General features: G+C 47.5%; 1 protein-coding gene across 3 annotated transcripts in view; it reads right to left on the bottom strand.

The window, feature by feature from the left end:
* The window catches only part of LAMA4 (laminin subunit alpha 4), a 222,748-nt gene that overhangs the window by 2,534 nt on the left and 197,632 nt on the right, over positions 1-22,582 (bottom strand). For all 3 annotated transcript variants that reach the window (XM_029595241.1, XM_029595243.1, XM_029595242.1), the window contains exons 34-38: positions 20,177-20,366; positions 19,416-19,571; positions 11,473-11,632; positions 7,747-7,871; positions 7,199-7,292 (exon numbers count right to left, since the gene is read on the bottom strand). In XM_029595241.1, the coding sequence (XP_029451101.1) occupies positions 7,199-7,292; positions 7,747-7,871; positions 11,473-11,632; positions 19,416-19,571; positions 20,177-20,366 (725 nt within the window). The remainder of the gene's footprint in view (positions 1-7,198; positions 7,293-7,746; positions 7,872-11,472; positions 11,633-19,415; positions 19,572-20,176; positions 20,367-22,582) is intronic.

Genomic DNA, 22,582 nt, shown 5'->3' with positions numbered 1-22,582 from the left:
CTGTAGAGGCTATATGTTGGAAATGAAGAAAGGGGTGCATGGAGTAGCAGTATCCATGGATCGGCAGTTACTATCCTTAACAGAAGGCTTAGGGGTAATCTGCACAGAGCGGCAATTACTACCCTTAACATAAGGCTTGGGGGTAACCTACACAGAATGGCAATTACTACCCTTAACATAAGGCTTGGGGGTATCCTGCATGGATCGGCAGTTACTACCTTTAACAGAAGGCTTGGGGGTAACCTGCAAGGAGCAGCAGTTATTACCGTGAGCAACTTGCTGGGCAGAGTGGATGGATCATTTGGTCTATCTGCCATCATTACTATGTTACTATGAATGCAGGTGGAAGGAGAAAGCACAGAACAGGGTTGGGTAATGCAGTAGTGCTCTGTGCTATTAAAAAGTGAAAATATGGAAGAGCAGGTGAAGCTGATGTGCTACAAAGTGAGAAGAGCACGAGCAGGAAGGGGCTTATATGGGGGAAATGGTTCAGTGTGTGCTGCTGAGGGGAAGCATGGAGGTGGGACGAGGCTTAGGGTGTGCTGCTGGGGAGTGGGCAGGAAGGAACTTTGGGTTTGTTGCTGAAAGGGAGGAGTGAGGGGATGGGAAGGGGCTGTGCAGGAGGCAGGTAGGGGCTTGCTGTGTGCCACTGAGAGGGAAGCATGGAGGCCAGGAAGGGCTCAGGGGGTATTGATGAGGAGGTGTTTATTTCATAGCTTGATCAATGGTACGTGCACAGACTGGTTAAGAGGGAAAGATGTGCAAAGAGTACTTAAAATCCTAAAAAGTTAATAATTTTACTTTAACAATAATATGGGAAGCTGGTTTGCCAACAAGTGAAGCATGATTCACCATGGATTTAGTTTGGAATCAAACAGAACATCAACAGGAAATAGAACATTCTCTGTATGTACCCGGATCAGTCCAGACAGTGGGTTATGTCCCCCTTCCAGCAGACGGAGTCAGAGAAATCTTCGAAGGGTGCTCCCATATAAGCTGTCATCCTTCAGTATTCTTCTGACTCCAGCAGATGAGAGTGACTGAATTGTCGTTCCCCACTAAGACTTCTGAAAAGCTACATTTAGTGCTCTTTTCTCTATTTCTTAGCTTCCTTCCTATCTTAAGATGGATCAAGGTTAACAGAGGATAGTAAAAAAAAAAAAAAGAGACAGGGAAAGCTCAGACCCTTGTCTAGGGCCCAGCAATCTAACTTGCAGGAAGAGCTGTTTTTCAGTCTCCATTGCTGTATTTGCTTTGTGAGGGTAAGTTTTTGTACCTTTCTTACTTGCAGGTTAGATTTGTAAGCCCCGGGCTGCAAGCTGGTGGTCCAACCTCTCCCCCTTTTCCTCCAAGCAGACCCGCTGCCCTGAGAAGTCGTTTTGCCTCGGGGCAGCCTCCACAGAGACGCGACATTCCTCTGTGTGGTGTAAATAGCAATTCAGGCAGGTCGGGGAGAAGGAGTAGTGCTGCAGACGGGGTTTTTCCCTGCTCCTCGCAGCCACTCAACCAGCGATTCATCGGGGGCTCAGCTCACAGTCCCATGCCACGGTCCTCGAGGTGCTGTGCGTGCGGAGAGCCCAGTTCCCGGCTCTCCCGCGAGGGGATCTGTGCGAGATGCCTCCCTGGTGGGGAGGGTTCCTTGCGGCCGGTGGTATGAGCAGGTTCACGCGCCTCGATGCACGGAGGCCGGCCCCGATCCCGCCCAGTGCGGCAACGGCGGCCATTTTTGATTCTGAGCCGACTGCTCCAGAGCAGCCAGGGGATGATTTGGACGCCAGTTCTTCAGTGCTGCCGCCGATTCTGACCCCTGTCAACCCCCTGGACCCTTGTCCATCCTTGCCCACCCACAGGAGACCCCACCCTCTGTGCCTTCTTCTGGACCACCTCCATTTTCGGTGGATTTTGTGCTTTTAATGCACAATGCCTACCTGGCCAGAATGGGACAGCAGCAAGATCTAACAGGGTCTCCTCCTCCTAAGGTAAGCAGGATGGCTGATCCCCCGGGGCCTCCGGGATGCCCTCAGGGAGTGGGGGCCTCAGAACCTGGGGTTCATCAAGGTGCCTCCAGAGTCCACGTGGTCCATCATCCTACGGGGGGCTTGGCTCCTCTTCTTCAAAGCCCTCTCCCGGACCCAGACCTGGATGAACCCTCTCTGATGGCTCAGATGGAAGGGTATGATCCCCGGGTACTGCGTCTCTTCCAGAGGGATGAGTTGGATCCGCTCATCCCATATGTCGTGCAGGAATTGGATATTGAGGATCCACAAGACCCTCCAGGGTCCTCTCCACCAGCTCAGAAGGGGGAACCGGTGCTCTTAGGTCTACGTCCACCGTCGAGGTCTTTTCCTTCCCATCCTACGCTACTGTAATTGCTGTCCCGGGAATGGGATTCCCCTGAAGCCTCCCTCAAGGTGGGTAGAGCTATGGATAAGTTATACCCCCTCCCAGATGATTTTCTGGAGCTCCTCAAGGTTCCCAAAGTGGACGTGGCGGTATCAGCAGTGACGAAACAAACTACCATTCCGGTGACGGGAGGTGCTGCCCTACGGGATATGCAGGATAGAAAGCTCGAGGTGTATCTCAAGAGAGTATTCGAGGTGTCGGCTCTGGGTGTCAGAGCGGCGATCTGTAGTTCCCTCACGCAACGGGCAGGAGTCCGATGAGTCCAACAGCTCCTCAGTATACAAGAGCTGTCTCCTGCCGAAGAGCAGTAGGCTGACCGCCTGGAGGCCATGATAGCGTATGGGGCAGATGCGCTATATGACCTGCTCCGAGTTCTGGCCAGGTCTATGGTTTCAGCAGTCTTGGCCAGATGCCTCCTGTTGCTCCGCAACTGGTCGGCGGATTCCTCCTCCAAGACCCAGTTGGGCTCCCTACCCTTCAAAGGGAAATTACTCTTTGGAGATGATCTGGACCAGATCATCATGTCACTCGGCGAGATTAAGGTCCACAAGCTGCCAGAGGATTGGCCGCGGGCTCTAGGACCTTCGGTTCCACTAGAAGCAGTTTCCAGAGCCAAAGACGTTTCCGTCAACCAAGAACAGCTGCCTCTCATCCACCCTCTTCGCGTTCCCAGTCCTGGTCTCATTCCTTTCGTGGCCGAAGACCGGTCCGGGATAATCTTCCTCAGGGGGCACCTCCCAAATCTTTACAATGAGGCTGTGCCGGCCCACTCCTCGGTCCCCAGGATAGGGGGCCGTCTCTCCTCTTCCAAGAGGAGTGGATGAAGATTACCTCGGATCAGTGGGTCCTGAATATTCTAAAGCATGGTTACGCTTTAGATTTTGCTTGTCCTCTAAGAGACAGGTTCCTCTTCTCTCCCTGCGGACCACCACAGAAACAACTCATAGTACGCCAGACACTCGACAGGCTCCTGACCCTCGGAGCAATTCGCCCGGTTCCTCCGACGGAAGTGGGAGCCAGCCATTACTCCGTCTACTTTGTAGTCCCCAAAAAGGAGGGCTCCTTCCGTCTGATCCTGGATCTCAAGATGGTCAACAAAGCCCTCAGGGTCCCACACTTCAGGATGGAGACTTTACGTTCAGTGATAGCGTCGGTACACAGCAGAGAATTTCTGGCCTCCTTAGATCTGACAGAGGCTTATCTCCACATTCCCATCCTGAAGGCGCATCGGAGCTTCCTTCGCTTCAAGATTCTGGGACAGCATTTTCAATTCCAAGCCCTGCCCTTTGGACTGGTAGTATTGGTGGCAGCCCTCAGGAGGGAGGGAATCCTGGTCCACCCCTATTTGGACGATTGGCTCATCCGGGCAAAGTCCCTGGTCCATCTTTCAGTCCCTCGGATGGGTGGTCAATTTCTCCAAGAGCAGCCTTACTCCATCTCAGTCCCTGGACTTCCTAGGAGCACACTTCAATGCAGCTGTGGGCAAAGTACTGTTGCATCCAGATTGGGCCTGGGCTCTCATCTCCCAGATACAGTGATTCATTCCGCTCTCTCTTCCCACAGCCTGGGATTATCTTCAGGTTCTGGGCACTATGGCTCCCAGACTATCGATCTGGTACCTTGGGCTTTTGCGCATATGCGTCCTCTGCAGAGAGCCTTGCTCTCCCGCTGGAAACCGTTTCTCGGGAGTTTCAGGCCATCCTCCCTCTGCCAGAGAGGACCAAGGACAGTCTGGCCTGGTGGCTCAACCTGGATCATTTGTTAAAGGGAGTAATCTTGGCAGTCCCTCAGTGGGAGATTGTCACCACAGACGCCAGTCTCTCCGGTTGGGGAGCAGTCTGTCAGACGAAATCGGCACAGGGAACGTGGACGGAGTTGCAAGCATCCTGGCCGATCAATCGCTTGGAGACCAGAGCGGTACGCCTGGCGTTGAAACGTTTTCTCCCCCTAGTCCAGCGTCGGGTGATTCGGATTCTGTCAGAGAATGAAACAACAGTAGCGTACATCAATCGTCAAGGGGGAACAAAGAGTCGTCATGTTTCTCGGGAGACGGACAAGTTGCTGGCCTGGGTGGAGGTCCTCCTTTCCTGCCTAGCGGCCTGTCACATCGCAGGATTGGACAATGTTCAAGCCGACTTCTTGAGTCGTCAACGTATAGATCCCGGAGAGTGGGAACTCTCCGAGGAAGCAGTGGCACTTCTATTTAGTCGGTGGGGGTCTCCCCACCTGGACCTGATGGCCACTCTATGGAATGCCAAAGCTCTGCGATTCTTCAGCCGCAGAAGAGAGCACAGCGCGGAGGGAGTGGATGCTTTAGTCCTTCCCTGGCCGCAGCACATTCTCTTCTACATGTTTCCGCCATGGCCCCTGGTGGGAAAGATAATCCAAAGAGTAGAGAGTCACCACGGTCCAGTAATTCTGGTGGCGCCAGAATGGCCACGTCGGCCGTGGTTCGCTGACTTGGTCAACCTCGCAGTGGACGGCCTAGTGGGACATCTACCACGCTTACTGCGCCAAGGTCCAGTATTTTTCGACCAGGCAGATCGCTTCTGTCTTGTGGCCTGGCTTTTGAGAGGCGCCGGCTGAGAAGACGAGGGTACCCGGAGGCCGTGATCTTGACCCTCCTCAAGGCTAGGAAGACCTCTACGTCCATTGCCTCTGTCCGAGTTTGGAAGGTCTTCGAGACCTGGTGTGGCTCCGGAGCGCCTCAGTGGCTCAGATACTGTCGTTCCTGCAACAGGGCCTGGAAAAGGGATTGGCCTACAATTCCCTGAGGGTGCAGGTGGCTGCCCTCGGTTCCCTGATCCTGCACCGGGAGGGAACCCCCCTTTCCTCTCACCCAGACATCGTCTGATTTCTCAAGGGAGTGAAACACGTTAAGCCTCCAGTATATGCTCTGTGTCCCTCATGGAGCCTCAACTTAGTTCTTCGAATTCTAGGCGACCCACCTTTCAAACCACTACAAGCCGCTACCCTCAAGGATCTTACGCTCAAGAGAGTCTTCCTGGTGGCTATTTGCTTTGCCCGCAGGATTTCGGAGCTTCAGGTGCTATCGTACAGGGAGCCCTATCTCCGTTTCATGGATTCAGGAGTTTCCTTGTGCACGGTGCCCTCTTTCCTGCCCAAGGTTGTTTCCGCGTTCCATATGAATCAGACGGTGGAATTCCCATCTTTCTCAACTGAAGATTCCCGTGAGCTACGCAAGCTTGATGTTAAGCGCATCCTCATTCACTATTTGGAGGCCACAAATGACTTTCGCTTGTCAGATCATCTTTATGTACTTCGGAGTGACCCAAAGAAGGGGGCCAAGGCTTCGAAACCCACCATTGCTCACTGGCTGAAAGAGGCCATCACCTCAGCATATATTGGTGCCGGTTGACAGCCTCCAGTGGGCATCAAGGCCCATTCCCTCCAAGCTCACGTGGCTTCCTGGGCGGAGAGTCAATCTGTTTCGCCTCAGGAGATATACCAAGCAGTCACCTGGAAGTCTTTACATACCTTTGCTCGGCACTATCGTTTGAATCTACAGACACCGGTTTTCGGCTCCTTTGGCAATCGGGTCATTCGACCAGGGCTATCCGGGGCCCACCCTAAGTAGGGAAGCTTTGGTATATCCCACTGTCTGGACTGATCCGGGTAAGTACAGGGAAAAGAAAATTATTCCTTACCTGCTAATTTTCGTTCCTGTAGTACCACGGATCAGTCCAGACACCACCCTAAGGATTTATGGGATTGGGATTGTCTCTCTGCTCAAATTGTTTTCCATATACCACGTGTTTAGTGGCTGTTTCATGGTTCATTTTGCAAGTTTAGTTGCCTTTTATAGTTTAGTACACACTGTACAGTTGTTCAAGTTGAAAGGGTTTTATACCTTGATCCATCATCCATCTTGTCTCTTCAGGCTTTGATATTCTTAATACTGAAGGATGACAGAGGGTGCACTAGCTTATATGGGAGCACCCTTCGAAGTTTTCTCTGACTCCATCTGCTGGAAGGGGGACATAAGCCACTGTCTGGACTGATCTGTGGTACTACAGGAACGAAAATTAGCAGGTAAGGAATAATTTTCTTCTTTTCCATTGTTGCATTGCATACAGAGTCTGGCTTGTTGTTTCTATTTATATGTTATAGTCTCTTTATTCTAGATTTGCTGAGGGCCTATATATTCTGCATGTGTGACCAAGGTAAGGTATTCTTCTGGCATAAAGCTGCTGTGTAGAGATCTATAGCAGACTGACTTGTTCAGTTTTCCTAATAGAAGGTGTATTGGTGTTTTAGGGCCTGGTGTAATGTTTGCTATGTTACTTTTTCAGAGGCAGAGTTGTTGCTGTTTGAGTGCTGGCAATGAGTGGTGTTTTGGTGTGGAAGTTTTACTATGTTATAATTGTAATACAGGTTACTCATGGCTTTCTGAAGGCTAAACCAACACCTAATGTGTATTACAATAGGCCTAATACCATATGGGATCCATTTGTCTATTTGGTGAGGATTTCTGATTGGCACCACAGCAGTGCATGTAAATATAATATACATGATTTTATAAGTGATAATTTTACCTCAGAAGACTGTAGTTTGAATGTCCTATTTCATGTAAAATCTATTATAAATGCATAATTTTTAATTGTGGAGAGGGCTGTGGCAGGAAGTGCAAGGTTGTAAGGTTCACCTAGGGCACCTAATACCCTTGCACCAACCTTGCACCTAAGCTCTCTGTTTCTCTTCTTCTAGGGATAGGCCCCTCTCAGCGCTCACCCCTCTCCTTCAGAGGCATTGGCCTAGTGTACAACTTGCTCACCTGTAATTCGGTGCCACTGGCCATCACACAGGCTTTGCTTTGGTGTCACGGAGGTCGAAAACTCCCCATTGGCAATATTTGCGTGGATGATTATCTGGAGATAAAATATACATTGTGTTCTGTGTGTTCCATTAGAGGATCTCCTATCCCATACTTTACAATACAATGGTGCAGTCCTAACAGACCCCTACCCTGCACGCTTCCCCAGCAGTTTACCATCATGCCAATGAACGATCGCATACAAGACTGACGTAAGAAGCTTGGCCACACTGTGGAGTGTCATAGGACCAAACTGAAATAGGGAGGAATCAGGAAATAGGGGACCATAGAGTATAGTGAGCGATGGGGGAGATCAGGAATTGGGGCAGTGAGGGTGGGAGTTAAGGGAATGGGAAGAGATGAAAGAATCAGAGTTATGCTGACAAGAAGAGGGATCAGGAGAATACTGTAGGCTCCATTTTGTTCACACCCATGAACTTGTGCTTATACGATGTGTGTGTTAGTAACCCCAGTAATTATACTCTGGGAGTCTTCACTGCACATCTTACCTGTCCTTCCCTCATGTACACGCTCAGGTACTCGCCATTCATGCTGTGTGCATGCACCAAGACCCCTGATCTGCTGCGGGGACGCACTTCCAGTTCCAACTTCTGACCCAGAGTAATGGATTCATCTAGAGAGAGAAAAGGAATGTGAGCATAGGAGACAAACAGATCAGTAAACACCCGTGAGGCCTTGCAGACCTAGCTTTCAACATGTCAGCACTCTTGGTCATTTCTACATGGGGCAGTGTCTGTGTCACAGCCTAGCTCATGATCGTGTGATTCTACAATGGCTTCCTACACTATTGCTTCAGTCTTTTGCTTATTGGATTAACAGCAAGATTTTTAGCAAATATGGCACTCTGTTTCTTTTCTCTATATTCACAAATGCTGCAGTGCTTTTAGTACCTGAAAATGGTTTGCATTCAAGAGGTGCAATGATTTCTAAGGTGTCAACATTTGGTATTGTAAAAATGAGAAGAGGCGGATGGCACCAGACTAACCATGAGCTTTCCAGGACAGAGTCCACTTCGTCAGATGCAACATTTGGTATTGTTACTGGCTCTGCAATTTAAATCAGAGAAGGAAACATTCCTTGTCTGGGGAAGTAACATGAACAGGCTTGGCCCCTGGAGGAGAGTTGCAGACACCTAGTATACTCTTTTCTTTAGCTGTACACCTGGCACACAGTGTGACATGTCTGCAGGCTTTCTGATCTAGTTTTCAGTGAACATGGGACTTGGTGCAAGGTGAGGCTGTTTTACAATAATGATTCTAATATAATCAAATTTGAAATAGTCACTAGAGGGAGGACATTAAAGAAAACTCAAAAACCACAAGGTCTCCATAGACCGTGTTATTGGATCTGCATCGAACTTTAGGGTATTTATAAGCTGATTAGCATGCATGTGCATGCTAATCAGCTCATTTAAATATGCGCAGAGCCGGGGCTGAAATTCCCTGATTCAAGGCCTGCTGCTCTAATCACTAGGCCACTCTGCACATTCCTGTGACTCTCTCAGGTATGGCCCTTGTTTAACATCCCTCCTACTGAAATCCAGCCTTCAGCCTACCATGTTACTCAGCCGCTGAGCAGGAATAACCTCACAAGCAATGACTCTTCATTTTTTTTTTTTTAACTTTATCACACAAAGGCAACCCTAAGCCAAAAAGAGAGCAGGGGTGGAAGAAGGGGAAAACATAGAAGAGCCAAAGAGTCAGAACCCCCTGAAAGCCCCTTGTTCCTACCTGCTCCACCGAGGGAGGAATCACAGGTCTATCACCTCAGGAGCCAGCTTTTCTTTCAACAAAAGTTTACATCCTTGCAGGCCAAAAACAGCCAAGGGCTACACTCAACTGAGGGAGTGAGACTGTATCCAGGACCGAGCTTCCAACATGGGAAGCAAGTCCACCATCTGTTGGAGATGGAGAATACTGGCAGGCTGATGTCATTGCAGGGCTATATGATCGTGAGATCAGCAAATCAGTGATCTTCATCTCCAACAGCTGTTTGGTGTGCATAACTCACATGTGTGGACTAGCCTGAATGGATGAAGAAGAATATTATAATGCCTCTATTGATCCATGGTGCAACTGCATCGCGAGTACTGTGTGCAGTTCTGGTTGACCCATCTCAAATAATACATAGCGTAACTTGAAAAAATGCAGAGGAGGGTGACAAAAATAAAGAATATGAAACAACTCCCCTATGAGGAGAGGCTAAGCAAGCTAGACTCTCCAGCTTGGGGCAACAGTGTCTGGCGATCTGAAGACAGCAAAGCACTTTGACAAGGCAATAGCTAAAGAATGCTGGGCTGCATAGAGAGAGGAATAACCAGTAAGAAAAAGGAGGTGATAATCTCTTTGTACAGGTCCTTGGTGAGGCCTCACCTGGAGTACTGTGTTCAGTTCTGGAGACTGTATCTCAAAAAGGATAGAGACAGGATGGAGGTGGTCCAGAGAAGGGTGACAAAAATGGGGTGGGGTCTCCATCGGAAGACATGAGGAGAGACTGAAGTATCTGAATATGTATACTCTGGAGGAGAGGAGGTGCAGGGGAGACATGATACAGACCTTCAGATTTCTGAAAAAAATGTAATGATGCATGAACTTCAAAGCTTTCCGTTGGAAAGGAAACAGTAGAACCTAGGGGTCATGAAATGAAACTCCAGGGGGGCCAATTTGGAGCCAACATCAGGAGATATTTCTTCATGGAGAGGGTGGTGGATACCTGGAATGCCCATCCGGAGGAGGTGGTGAAGACAAAAACAGTGAAAGAATTCAAAGGAGCATGGGATAAATACTTAAATCCCTAAAGGCTAGAGGATGGAAATGAAGAAAAGGGTGCAAGGGGGTAATCCTCAGTGCAACAGTTATTACCATTAACAGAGGGCACGGTGATTGCTACAATTAACCAATAAGCCTTGATGCTTTTGATGCAACTGCAGCATTGCTCTCCATTTTGATGGCGGAGGGGAAAAATGGAATTAAATTCAGATGACAACCAATATGGGTCCCGCCTTTTAAGGGCTTGAGTACTGATAGGCAGACATATGGGAAAAGGCATAGGACTTCCTTCTACAGTGAAGTCCAAAAGCAAAGTATATTCGAGCAGCATTGTCAGAATTATGAAGAAGGCTGCTCAATCTGTAACAATCTTGCTAGTCATAAGCTAGTCTGAGATGCCAATTAAGTCTATAGCAGTGAAGACGGAGAGGGACCGCAACTTGAATACTGTGTACAATTCTGGTTGCCGCATCTCAAAAAAGATATAGTTGCGATAGAGAAGGTACAGAGAAGGGCGAACAAAATGATAAAGGCGATGGAACAACTCCCTTATAAGGAAAGACTAAAGAGGTTAGGACTGTTCAGCTTGGAGAAGAGACGGCTGAGGGGGGATATGATAGAGGTCTTTAAAATCATGAGGGGTCTAGAATGGGTAAATGTGAATCGGTTATTTACTCTTTCAGATAATAGAAGGACTAGAGGGCACTCCATGACATTGACATGTAGCACATTTAAAACTAATCGGAGAAAGTTCTTTTTCACTCAACGCACAATTAAACTCTGGAATTTGTTGCCAGGGGATGTGGTTAGTGCAGTTAGTGTAGCTGGGTTTAAAAAAGGATTGGATAAGCTCTTGGAGAAGTCCATTACTACTGTTATCAGTAGCATGGGATCTACTTAGATTTGGGTACTTGCCAGATACTTGTAGACTAGTTTGGCCGCTGTTGGAAACAGGATGCTGGGCTTGATGGACCCTTTGTCTGACCCAGTATGGCAATTTCTTATGTTCTTATGTTCCACAAGTATTGTCTGAATACTGGCTGAGCCACATGCATTGTACTGTACTATTCTAAGTGTTCACTTACTGTGTATCAATTATAGACTATATATTTGCTCTCCAAGATAGAAAGTGTGAATATACCTTCCAATCCTGCCAACCTACCCTCTGCTAGGGGACTACATGCTTATTCTAAGGGTGCCAACCTCTTACCCACATAGTTTGCCCCCACCGCAAACTTCCATGGATCGCCCTTAGAAATAAGATTTCTTCGTTTCATGTGCTCACATTTTCTGTTTTCTCATGTCTTTCAAATTACACCCTTTTGGATTTGAAGATGTGAGAAGGCTTGCACCATTTTGACTGACTATTCCAATGAAGCAGACATTGAAGGAAATGATTTGGCTGTCTCAGGCTATACAGGAAGTGGGGGATAGCTCTATACGCACCCAGAACCACATATCCTCCCTCTGCTGAAAAGTATGTCCCCACCTCGGTGGGACCTTCGAAACAAGGAGTCACACTGAAGGTGCGAGATGCTGCAGGGATAACCTGTTCATTGACGTGCAATCTGCTTAAGCAGCCAGTGAAGCTGTCCATGGAGGTACTCTGAGGAAAGAAAAGCATTCAGCTGAATATTTGGGATTCTACTTGCACAGTCAGTAATGCTTTGCTGGGGAACCACAGAAAGGCAAAAGGAAAAATTTAGTCTTACCTGGTAATTTCCTCTCCTTGAATCCTGCTAAACCAGTCCAGATGTGTAGGTTTTCTCCCCCTACTAGAAGATGAATACAGAGAACACAGCTTTATCTCTGACATTGCTGGTGGGTACCATGGTGCAGCTCCAGCAAAAAACAAGTATTTTTATGTCAAAGCCATGGAAGAAAAAACTAACAACAGATTTAAACTCTTAAATAACATGTACATAATTTGAAACACTAATCAAAAGATTATCAAACAAGATGAGCCTTCCAAACTTTTCTTGAATAAATGAAAACATAGAAAAAGGAAAAGAGGAAGTGAAAAGTAAACCTTTAATTGCCTTATAATTTCTCTAACCGGAGGTTCCCTATTACAAAGATTGCATAGGTCCAACTTCCCTGGAGGGTATATAGTAGGATTCAAGGAAAGGAAATCATCAGGCAAAGCTAAATTGCTCCTTCCTTTTCAGCCTGCTACACCAGTCCAGATGTGTGGGAAGTATACAAGCCAAATTAATCTAGGAGCGAGAAAGATAGGGCTCCAAAGGCTGCATTCTCTTTTGCATGAACATCCATATTGAAATGTTTAGTGAAAGGATGTAAGGAAGACCAAGTGACTGCCTTATAAATATCCTCCAGGGCAAGAGTGGGCACTCTAACCAAGAAGAAATTTAAGCTTTCACTGAGTTTGCCCGAAGGACCTCCAGAGGCTACCGTCATTTCAATAAATAAGTTGAATCAATTGCTTTTTTTTTCTGTTAAAGTATCTAACCAATGAGGTTTTAATAGCTGTGTCAATCTTACACAACCCAGCAATTAAAGCAATCTGTCAGATTAAAAAAAAAAAATTAGAAACTACTAAAATCTAAGAAAAACTTGGAGCTCCAATAACCAGTGTCCTCTCTTTACCAGGACATTCCCCTTTTGTAAACACCAGTAAAGAAAGTGTCTGATTTAAGTGGAATACAGAAACCAGTTTAAGTAAAAAAAACTGGTCTACAAGACACTGAAAACAATGAGAAAACCAGAAAAGGATTTCTGTAAGTCAAGACCTGTAATTCAGACATGCCTCTGGCTGAACAAATGGGCACAAGAAAAATCATCTTCAGTGATAAAATCTACAGAAAAGCAGTGTTAAGAGGCTTGTACGGCGAGCCCACTGAAGCTCCATGAACCAACTTAAAGTGCCATTGAGGAACCAAGGACTTAAAACGAGACATTACAACCCTTGAAGGAAAACGAGAATAAATCTGGGTGAAAAAATGACAAAATCCCCTGAACTGTAACAGTTCTATAACAGGAGATAGCAGCCAGTTGAAAATTCAGCGAAATCTGGGATGCAACCCTCTCTGAAAGAAGGCCAAAATGTTGGAAGTTTCCGATCACCACAGTGATTACTCCCTGCAGCATGCTTCCAACAGACGCTAGACTCACACATAAGCAATTGAAATGGCATTCTTGTGGGCCTCCAACAGGGTAAATGTTACCGAGCAGAAATATCCCTTTCTGTGGAATCGTGACCAAGCTGTAAGATAAAAGATTATAGAGACCTTGATCCGCTAGGAATCGTATCGGAGAATCAACCTATAATCTCACAAAATCTGCATCCCAAGGACAGTTTGATCAATCGAGAATCCTTACAGTGACCTGCAAAACCTGTTTCACTATCTTTCTCAAGGTACTATCTCTCAAAAGCCAGAGAGGAAACACACAGGACAGCTGTCCCTCCCACCACGGCTGAACCAGAATGTCTATCCCTTTGGAGCTGTAATTCAAGTGATAACTGAAGAACCAGAGGGCCTTCGCGTTCTTGCAAGCTGACAGTGGAGCAATAGGAACCTCCAAAGATGGTCCTGTCTTGATCTTCTAAAAGTCTCCCAGCTGAGCTTCCACTCTCTGGGAACCAACACATCTCTGATGAGAGAAACAGACTGGATATTTCTCAGTCCTGCAATATGAGTGATGGAAATTGCAAAAGATTCTGCTCTGCCCATTGCAAAATAGTAGGCTCATTTCTTTGGAGACCCTCTAAGACTCTGGGTGTCTGTCTGTTCACATAAGCCAGTCTTTCCTGAGTCAGATAGGTTTGGACTGCTTTGGCATAAGAGAGCTCCCAGGTACTCCAGAGACTGGGAAGAAACAGTTTGCTTTAACAAAACTGATTACTCAGCCCAAGCTTTCTAAACTTGAAAAACTCTTTCGAACACCGTAAAAGTTTTCCTGGTGGGATTTGGTCCTGTTATGCAGTCACCGAGGTATAGACAAACCATAATCCATTCCTTTCTTGTGAAAGCTGCCACTACTACCATTACCTTGGAATTATTCTCAGAACCATAGCGAGATCAAAATGGGAGTGCCGTGAACTAAAAGTGCTTTTTCAGGATGCAAAAAAAGATGGAGGAAATCATGATGATCCTCCCAGACGGGAATATGGGAATAAGTCTCGGTAAGATTCCGAGAAGAGCGAAACTTGCCCTGCCGCATAATCACTAATATGGATTGGAGGGTTTCCATCATGCCGTTTGCCCCTTTCAAATCAAGGATGGGTCTGTAGGCACAGTCCTTGTTTAGGATCACCAAATAGAGTATTGACCATGTCCCTGTGCTTCACATGGAACTAGAACCACTGCTTGTAAGTGAGAAAGCTACTCAAAAGTAGTATTTATTTATTTAAAAGTATTTATTATTTGCTCCTCCTAAACTGTTTGGGGTTGGGTACACTAAAACATACATAATTGTTATAACAAAATAACATAGAATATATACAATCTAATGTCTATATGAGATGATATATAATGATAATGTTGTATGCTTTAGTGACATGTTTGGGTTATAGGTGCAGATATATTGCAGAAGTAAGCACACACATGACGGCTGGGGGTGCAAGCAAAGGCATCTTCATAGAGATCAATTATTGGGGAACGCAAGCTAGAAAAGATGTGTTTTTGATAATTTCTTAAACATTTTGACTGGATCTACAATCTTCTGAGTCCACACCAGGAACTCTGTCCCTAAGATAAAGGAGAAGCACCATTATTTGAGTAGCAGGAGAACTGTATCAGTGTTGTTGCTCACATTCCTCTCTTTATTATTCTACTCGTGTCACACAAGGTTTTTCTGGTCTTTTTCTGATACAATTATTCCCCTGTTCCTCAGCTGCAGAGATCTTGGTAGGAAATGAATGGGAAGAGTCTGACCTGTAGCAGGAGGTGCGGAGAAGGGTAAGCAGAGGGTACAACAGCTGCCATTGCAGGGCTTACTCTCTTAAACTGTTGTATTTGTCTCTTCCATACCTGCTGCAGTCCTGTGCCATCTTTCTTTCCTTGTATACAACTGGACCAGCTACCATCTGTGGTGCATAAGAATGCCTGGATTTTTGCGTGCTTCTTATAGGGATGTTGTGCTAGTGCCTTACTCACAGCAGAGACATGCTGGCTAAGCTCCTGCCAAATGTCCAGGAACAAAACATCCATGTCTTTCCAAAGCTGCAGCATGACCAGTGCCTCATCTATTTGCTGCAGTGTCACGCGATACTTAGAGCTGTGCTTTCCTCCAGAATCTCCATCCTTGCTCTGAGCCCGTGATGGTCTATGCAAATGACTCTGCTGGCAGTATGCATCCAGCCCAATTACTGCCAGGCTGAGTCTCTTCTCAGGCTGTCCATCTGGAATGGCAAAAATGAACCCAGGAGGCAGATCACACATCTTCCCTGACAGATCATCGCTTGACCTCTGCATTAATAAAAAGAACAGCCACCCTCCCAGCGAGAAAAATGTCTGGAGAGACCATATAGGCATTGGGAATTGAAGTGGCAAGAACTAGAGTGCAGCTGTGAAGATATGTGGGACCATTCCTGGTAAAACTGCTGAAAGTGCATGTCTACAAGCATGCCGAAGGAGGGAAACCATCAATCTTCTTTGGTTGGAAGAGCTGGACACAGATGAACCAGATGATTCACCTCTTGGTCTTATGACCATTTGAAAGGACTGATTTCTTCTAAAACCGACTGACTGGGAAGTCCACATCCCTGAAGTTTTGCTTCCCCTGGGTCCTTTTCTAGCTTGTTTAAGTCCTCATCAACAAAGCAGTTTCCCACTTGAGAATAAGTCTGCTTAGATGGGCTTTGCAGGAAGCATCTGCTGCCAAATACCGTAGCCACAACAGAGTTACTGTTGCAACCAAGAAGGTTACAGAATTGGAAGAGATCCCAATAAGCTTGTATAAGGCATCCTCCAGGAACAATTTCATGTTGAAGCTCCTCCTGAGCCAAAAGCAAGTTTCTGCTCTCTATGTTCTACCAAATCCCCTCTGGGGCTGGAAGCCTTACACAGGGCTCACGTAACTGGGAGGCACCAGAAGCCTGGCATGCCGTTCACTGTCAATAAAGCAGAAAAGGCTGTCGAGCACAGAACTGCCCAAAATTCTCCACCAGGCCAAGCAAAGGCTGAAGTCTGGGAGTCAGGTTCCTGCCACACCAGACCACCGTGTCTTGCCATCTGCTGGAGTGTACCAATGGTAACTACCAGTGATGAAGTCACGGAAAAAAGTGTGTCCTTTGTCTCCATCTGCTAGTAGGAAGAGATAACCCACAAGTCTGGACTGGTGTAGCAGGATGAAAAGAAAGAGACACATTCACAGTTTCGTGATCCGAGAACAGCACCCCAAACCAAAGTAGATCAGTATCCACTGCCCTCCACTGTCTACAAACACCACTTAAATCCAAAGTAGCTCCTCTCAGGGTTAATACTCCTTTCTCTGGGAGCGCCTTCCACAGCTTTGCCTCTTAGGATAAAAACTCCCTCCTCTAGGGACACCCTTCACAGCTTTTCCCCCTCTCAGGATAGAAACTCCTCTGGGAGCTCTAGTTTTATCAATCAGGATAAAACATTTTTTTTATCTGGAGATAGTGAGCCCTATAGTTCCTGTGTGTTAGAGCATTCTGGGGTGTGACAAAATAGTAGTTTGATGATAAATTATATTGTTTGTTTGACATTTAAAATTCATTTTGCAGGAGAGAAGGTGGCAGTGTTCCACAGTCACCAGCAGCTGGCACTGAAGGGGTTAATCTCAGCAAAGTCAGCTGATGATGTCCCTGCTGCTGTCTAAATAGAGAGTCAGCTAGAAATGGTCTGTGGAAAGTGACAGTTAGTTGGCAGAAGCTGGAAGCAAAAGAGAGACATACAGGGCCGGACTGCCAAAGTTAACAGAATTGTCATTGTTATCTAAGACAGAACAGAGCTTAGTCTGCAGTTAATTTCAAAAAGAAGTAAATGATGTTATGTAATCCCTTTTCCTTTTTCCTTGCTTGCTGCAACACAATTTTTATGTAATTTCTTTTTTGTTCACTGTTTCTCTTTTTTAATAATAAACTCTTTAGTTTATTTTCACTGTGCTTGAGACTGATCTGAAATCCCAGGTGAGAAGTTGAGTGATTCTGGTGTCTTGCATGTGTGGTCTGTGACCACTTCTGTGGGAACTATGGGACTCCAGGTTTGAGAAGTCACAGTGTACCCAGAAGAAACCCTCAGGGAATAGCTTTGTAGGCAGGGTACTAGTTCAAAAGCAAGTAAAACCCCAGTTGGTGGATGTGTGGTTTCCAAATGAGGTCATGCAACAGGCACAAGCGAGGCCCAACAGTGTCTACCAGGTGGCCATAGGTTCAAGCCCTGGTGGGTGTTATTGGAAGTGCAAAGATGTTATGTGACATGAGGGTAATCAGATCTTCTGCCATCCCAGCACAAGTTTTAATGGCTTTGTAAGCTGTAATCAAGTTCCTGCTCAATCTCTTCAAGGAGAAGAGACTATGCTTAATAAGCCTCTGCTATCAGGGAAAATCTCGCCTCGCTATAACACATATGCCCTTCTCAGTCTCTATTCTTGTTTCTAGATACTAGTTCTGAGGAGTGGGACACAGGACTATACCACAAATTCCAGGAATAATGAAAGAAGGCCATTCAGCATTGGCAAGTGAATAATCAAATTCCTCTTCCTTAACAGATGCCAGCTGTGGTCACGCTGATCCCGGGTGATGATGGGGAGGAGAAGAGCATGCTTAAGTGATGCTGTGGCCAAGCTGTACCCTGGTTAAGAGGGGGAGGGGAAGGGTTTGCTGGCTCACCCCAAATAATGAGGGGAAGGGGTATGGACCTGCTGTTATGGTCAAGCTGGCTACTGGTAATGAAGGGGGAGAGGAAGGGCATACTCGTGTGATGCTGTGGTTAGGCTGACCCTTAGTAATGAGATGATGGGTATGGGCCTGCTGGTATGGTCAAGCTGACCCTCCAAGAATGAAGGAGAGGGGTAGGGCATGCTTTGTGTGATGCTGTGGTCGAGCTGAATCCCAGAAGTGAGGGGGAGGGATATGGAACAGTTAGTATTGTCAGGCTGATCCATAGTGATGAGTGGGAGAGGTGCAGATGTGCTGGTGTGGTCCAGCTGAACCCTGATAATGAGAGAAGGGGATGTAGGCCAGCTGGTGTGGAGAGGCTGACCCCCAGCAATGAGTGGGAGAGGTGCAGACAAGCTGGGGTATTGGTTCAGTCAGGTTCCTCTCACAATGCTATAAGATATTGTGCTTTTTGCCACTTTCCTCTCACTGTCTGGATTTGGTACCCAGATAGTCTGTCACAGGGCTTTGTCCAGGTACAGGCTCCTTGCATATAACAACACTTGGTAATAGCACTCAAGTCCTGTCCTGTGCAGTTCTGTCATTATTCCCTCCTGGTTTCCTGTTTAGAAGAGGCTCTGTGTGTGAGACACTGGGGCAGATTTTCAAAGATCTACGTGCGTAAATGGGTTACGCGCACCGGGCCTATTTTCAAAAGGCCCGGCGGCGCGCATAAAGCCCTGGGATGCGTGTAAGTCCCGGGGCTTTAAAAGGGAGCGGGGCGTGGGTGGTCCCGGGCGGTCTGGGGGAGGGGCGGGATCAGTGGCTCCTGGCAGAGTGGCCATTTGCCGCTGTGTCAGAGATCGTGTGCCGGCAATCGGCCGGCGCGCACATCTTGCGCCTGCCTGAAGGCAGGCGCAAAAGGTAAAATAAAGATCGTGGGGGGGGGGGGGGTTAGAGTAGGGCTGAGGGGGGAAAGGTTAGGGGAAGGGGGGGGAAGGTCAGGCTAGGGGGAAGGGAACAGAGGAAGCCAGCGCGGCTCGGCGCACACAAGGTGCACAATTGTGCACCCCCTTGCGTGCGCCGACCCCGGATTTTATAACATGCGCGCGCAGATATAAAATCGGGCCTATATGTGCATGCGCCGGGTAGCGTACACACACATATAGGCCACGCACAGTTCTTTTAAAATCTACCCCACTGTGTGAAGTGTAGGATCCTGTGTGAGACACTTTGGGGTAGATTTTAAAAGGTTGCACATGGGCGTACATTTGCGCGTGCTACCCGGCGCGCACACATGTACGCCCGATTTTATAACATGTGCGCGCAGGCGCGCGCATGTTAAAAATCCTGGGTCGGCGCACACAAGGGGGTGCACAATTGTGCACCATGCGCGCGCCGAACCGTGCTGCCTTCCCCCATTCCCTCCCCCCTAGCCTGACCTTCCCACCCCTTCCCCTAACTTTTCCCCCACCTAGCCCTGTTCTAACCCCCCCAACCTTTATTTTACCTTTGCGTCTCCGGAGGATTTACGCGCGCAACCTTTTTAAAATCTGGCCCTGTGTGTAGTAGACGTACGATTTACCTGAATATGCTTTGAAGCTTTTCCTGGAGCCACACCTCCTAAGTAAAGAGGTCCTTGGATGTGCCAAGGGAAGGCAGAGATGGGAAATATCTTCTCTTGCATGCGCAGGCCATCAATTATCAGACGTCCTTTGTTCCTCTCCCGGGTGAATATCACCTGAGTTGGCAGAGAATACTGGTCAGTATGTTTCACTGTATCTCCTACATCCATCCCAGGAGCTATATCCACCTGTTCCAGGAGCAACTGCCACTCAACACTTAGTGCAGAACGTCTCCTCCCAACCACCCCTGGGGGCATCCAGTACATGCTACAGCACCCCCCTCCTTCCATCATTCTCTCCTCCCAGGGGCGTCCAGAACACTGCAGCTCTCTCCTCCTGGGGCCATCTATTCAGCACATGGTGTAGCCTCCTCTTCCTCCAGGTCATAAACCACAAGGTACAGCACTTTCTCCTCTGGGGACATCAATCAACCCACAGAGTGCAGCATATTCTTCCTTCAGGGATATCAAGCACATGGTGCAGCACTCTGCCTCCGGTGAGGAAAAGCACACAGCGCAGCACTCTCTGCATGGCGAGGAGAGGGGATTAAACACATGGTGCAGCATTCACCTTCCAGGGGGAGCAAGCACTTGGTACAGTGCTGAGTCCCAGACCTTTGCCCCATGCCTTCAATCATCCCACCTGTCACAATGTACTGGAGTCCGACCAACCACAGCCCCTCACAATGTGCCAGAGTCAAACCAGCCCCCCGTCCCCTTACATTGTGCCATAGTCCATCACTGTACTTCTCCTGGCTCTTGATTTTCAGCTTCTTGGGGCCCACATTAAACACAAAGTTCAACTTCCCTTGGGCTAGAAAGAGGGTCAGAAAGTTCTCCTCTTCCTTGTCTGAGACATAGAAGATCATCCCACTGGACAAGTGAGTTCTCAGACTGAGAGACAGATGAGCCCTGGGGAAGAAACCCATCAAAGATTGTTCATTCAAGGTTCAGGACAAAAGGGCTTTATAAAATACACCAGCTGACAGCCACAAAATATTATAAAATGTAATAAATACACCAGATGACAGCACAAAATATTCTAAAATGTATAAAATACATCAGCAGACAGATACAAAATATTATAAAATTTAATACATACACAGCTGACAGACACAAAACATTATAAAATGTATAAAATACACCAGCTGACAGCCATAAAATATTATACAATTTTAAAAATACACCAGATAGCTCAAAATATTATAAAATTTAATAAATACACCAGATGACAGCACAAAACATTAAAAAATTTACAAAATACACCAGATAATAGCCACAAAATATTTGCAGCATATGAATAGTTGTATACAAACCCACTCCCCTTCTTGCCTGACTGCAGCACTTATTACCACAGCCCAACCATGCTATTGCCCCATTTACCCCTTCCTTTCACTACTGCTGTGTCCTTCCTCTGGCCGACATGGGCCAACTCTGCTGTCTCTGCCATTTGCTGAATCTGTATGGGCTGGTCTGACCTGTACTGCCGATCCCCTGCTATCATCCAGCTCTGTAGGCTAGAAGTCAATGCCTGAGCCTCTATCCTCCCTGGACAAGCCATTAGAACTGCTAGCCCCCAGACAGACACCTCTGCACCTAAACATATTCAGCTGAATTTTAAAAGCCCTGCGTGCGGTAAAACCGGGGGTTATGCACGTGGCTGGGTCCTGTGTGCGCCGAGCGCATTTTCAAAAGGGCCGGGCCACGCATGTAACCCCCAGTACACGCAGAAGTGCAGGGTGATTGAAAAAGGGTGGGCTGGGGGCGGGGTCTGGGTGGGGAGGGGGCGGGGCAGACGCTGCCCTGGGGAAGTACATGCCGGCAGCCGGCTGGTACGTGGAGTTTACTTCTGCTCCAGAGGAGCATTAAGTATAAAAATAAAAAAAATTGGGGATAGGTAGGGTAGTTAAGGGGTCTGGGAGGAGAGGGGAAGAAGGAGGAAGACTAGGGTTAGAGGTAGGGAAGTTCCCTCCCAATCCACTCCTTTATTGGAGCAGACTGGGAGATAACTGGGGAAGCCCTATTCGCATTGTCGTGCGTAATGTAAAAAATTACCCCTCCTGCACATGGAGGAGGAGGCCACCCACTCTTACATATGCATGCAGATATTAAAATCCAGCGTGCATGTGCGCACAGGAATCCTATTTTATAACCTGTGCACGCCGATGCATGCACCACTTTTAAAATCCACCCCATTATTTATGGTTTACGTAAGACCTGCCTCTAATTCTTACTGTATCTCTTGTCAGAGTATAGAAAATAGCGGCAGTCTTACTTGCATAAATATGTGATCAAGTTTTAGGTTCTCGTTGTTCTGCGCACAAGTACCCGTGCAAATATGTGCTCCAGTCTATGTAGCAGTCTTGCGCACGCAAGCACCTGTGCAAATACGTGCTCATGTCTAGGTTACAAATGTACACGCTCAAATCTAGGCCGCAGCCTTATGCACAAAGGTCTCTGTGCATGCAACTGCCTTGCAGCGAGAATGCGTGCACACACCTACGAGCGTGGGAAGGGAACCACCGACACAGCCTACCATGCGGCTAAGTAAAGCCTGCCTGCACCTTCAGCACGTTTAGGCCCAGATCCATTCAACATCCGGCACTGAAAATCATCGAAGGCCCAAAGAGCTTCCCAGCAGCTCAGGTCTCTTGATTGGCTGATAATCCCTGGAGACTGGGGCCGAAAGCCAGCATCCCCTGCTGCCTGTTCCACTAAACAAGCTTTGCGCATAAGCAAATTACACCGGCAGAAGATCTCAACCAGAACTAGAGACTCCTCCTTGGTGACAGTGCCTCTCTGCACCTATTCAGGACAGGGAACCGCTGGCGATAGTTGAGAAAGGATTCCCCTTCCTCTCTTGCCAAGATTGCTAAGTAATTGAAAATGGCCACCATTCCCATGCTGATGGGGGAAAGTCTCTGCACTAGACCCCATCACTCACCAGGCTCTTTTAGCTATTGGACTAGTGCTGGTCTCCCCCGAAGTGCCTTCCCCACCAAGGGTGCACACAGAATAAAAGCCGTCCGAATTTAGGAACGACCACGAGTCTGCACACGAACGGCACTGTCTGCCGTGTGCCACTGCCACGTGGCCTGAGCAGCGCGTCACTAGCCCCACCCTGTTTA

This window comes from Rhinatrema bivittatum, chromosome 3 (genome assembly GCF_901001135.1).
Source record: "Rhinatrema bivittatum chromosome 3, aRhiBiv1.1, whole genome shotgun sequence".
NCBI lineage: Eukaryota > Metazoa > Chordata > Amphibia > Gymnophiona > Rhinatrematidae > Rhinatrema > Rhinatrema bivittatum.
Note: the sequence above shows the minus strand (reverse complement) of the source record. Positions and strands in the feature narration are given on the sequence as shown.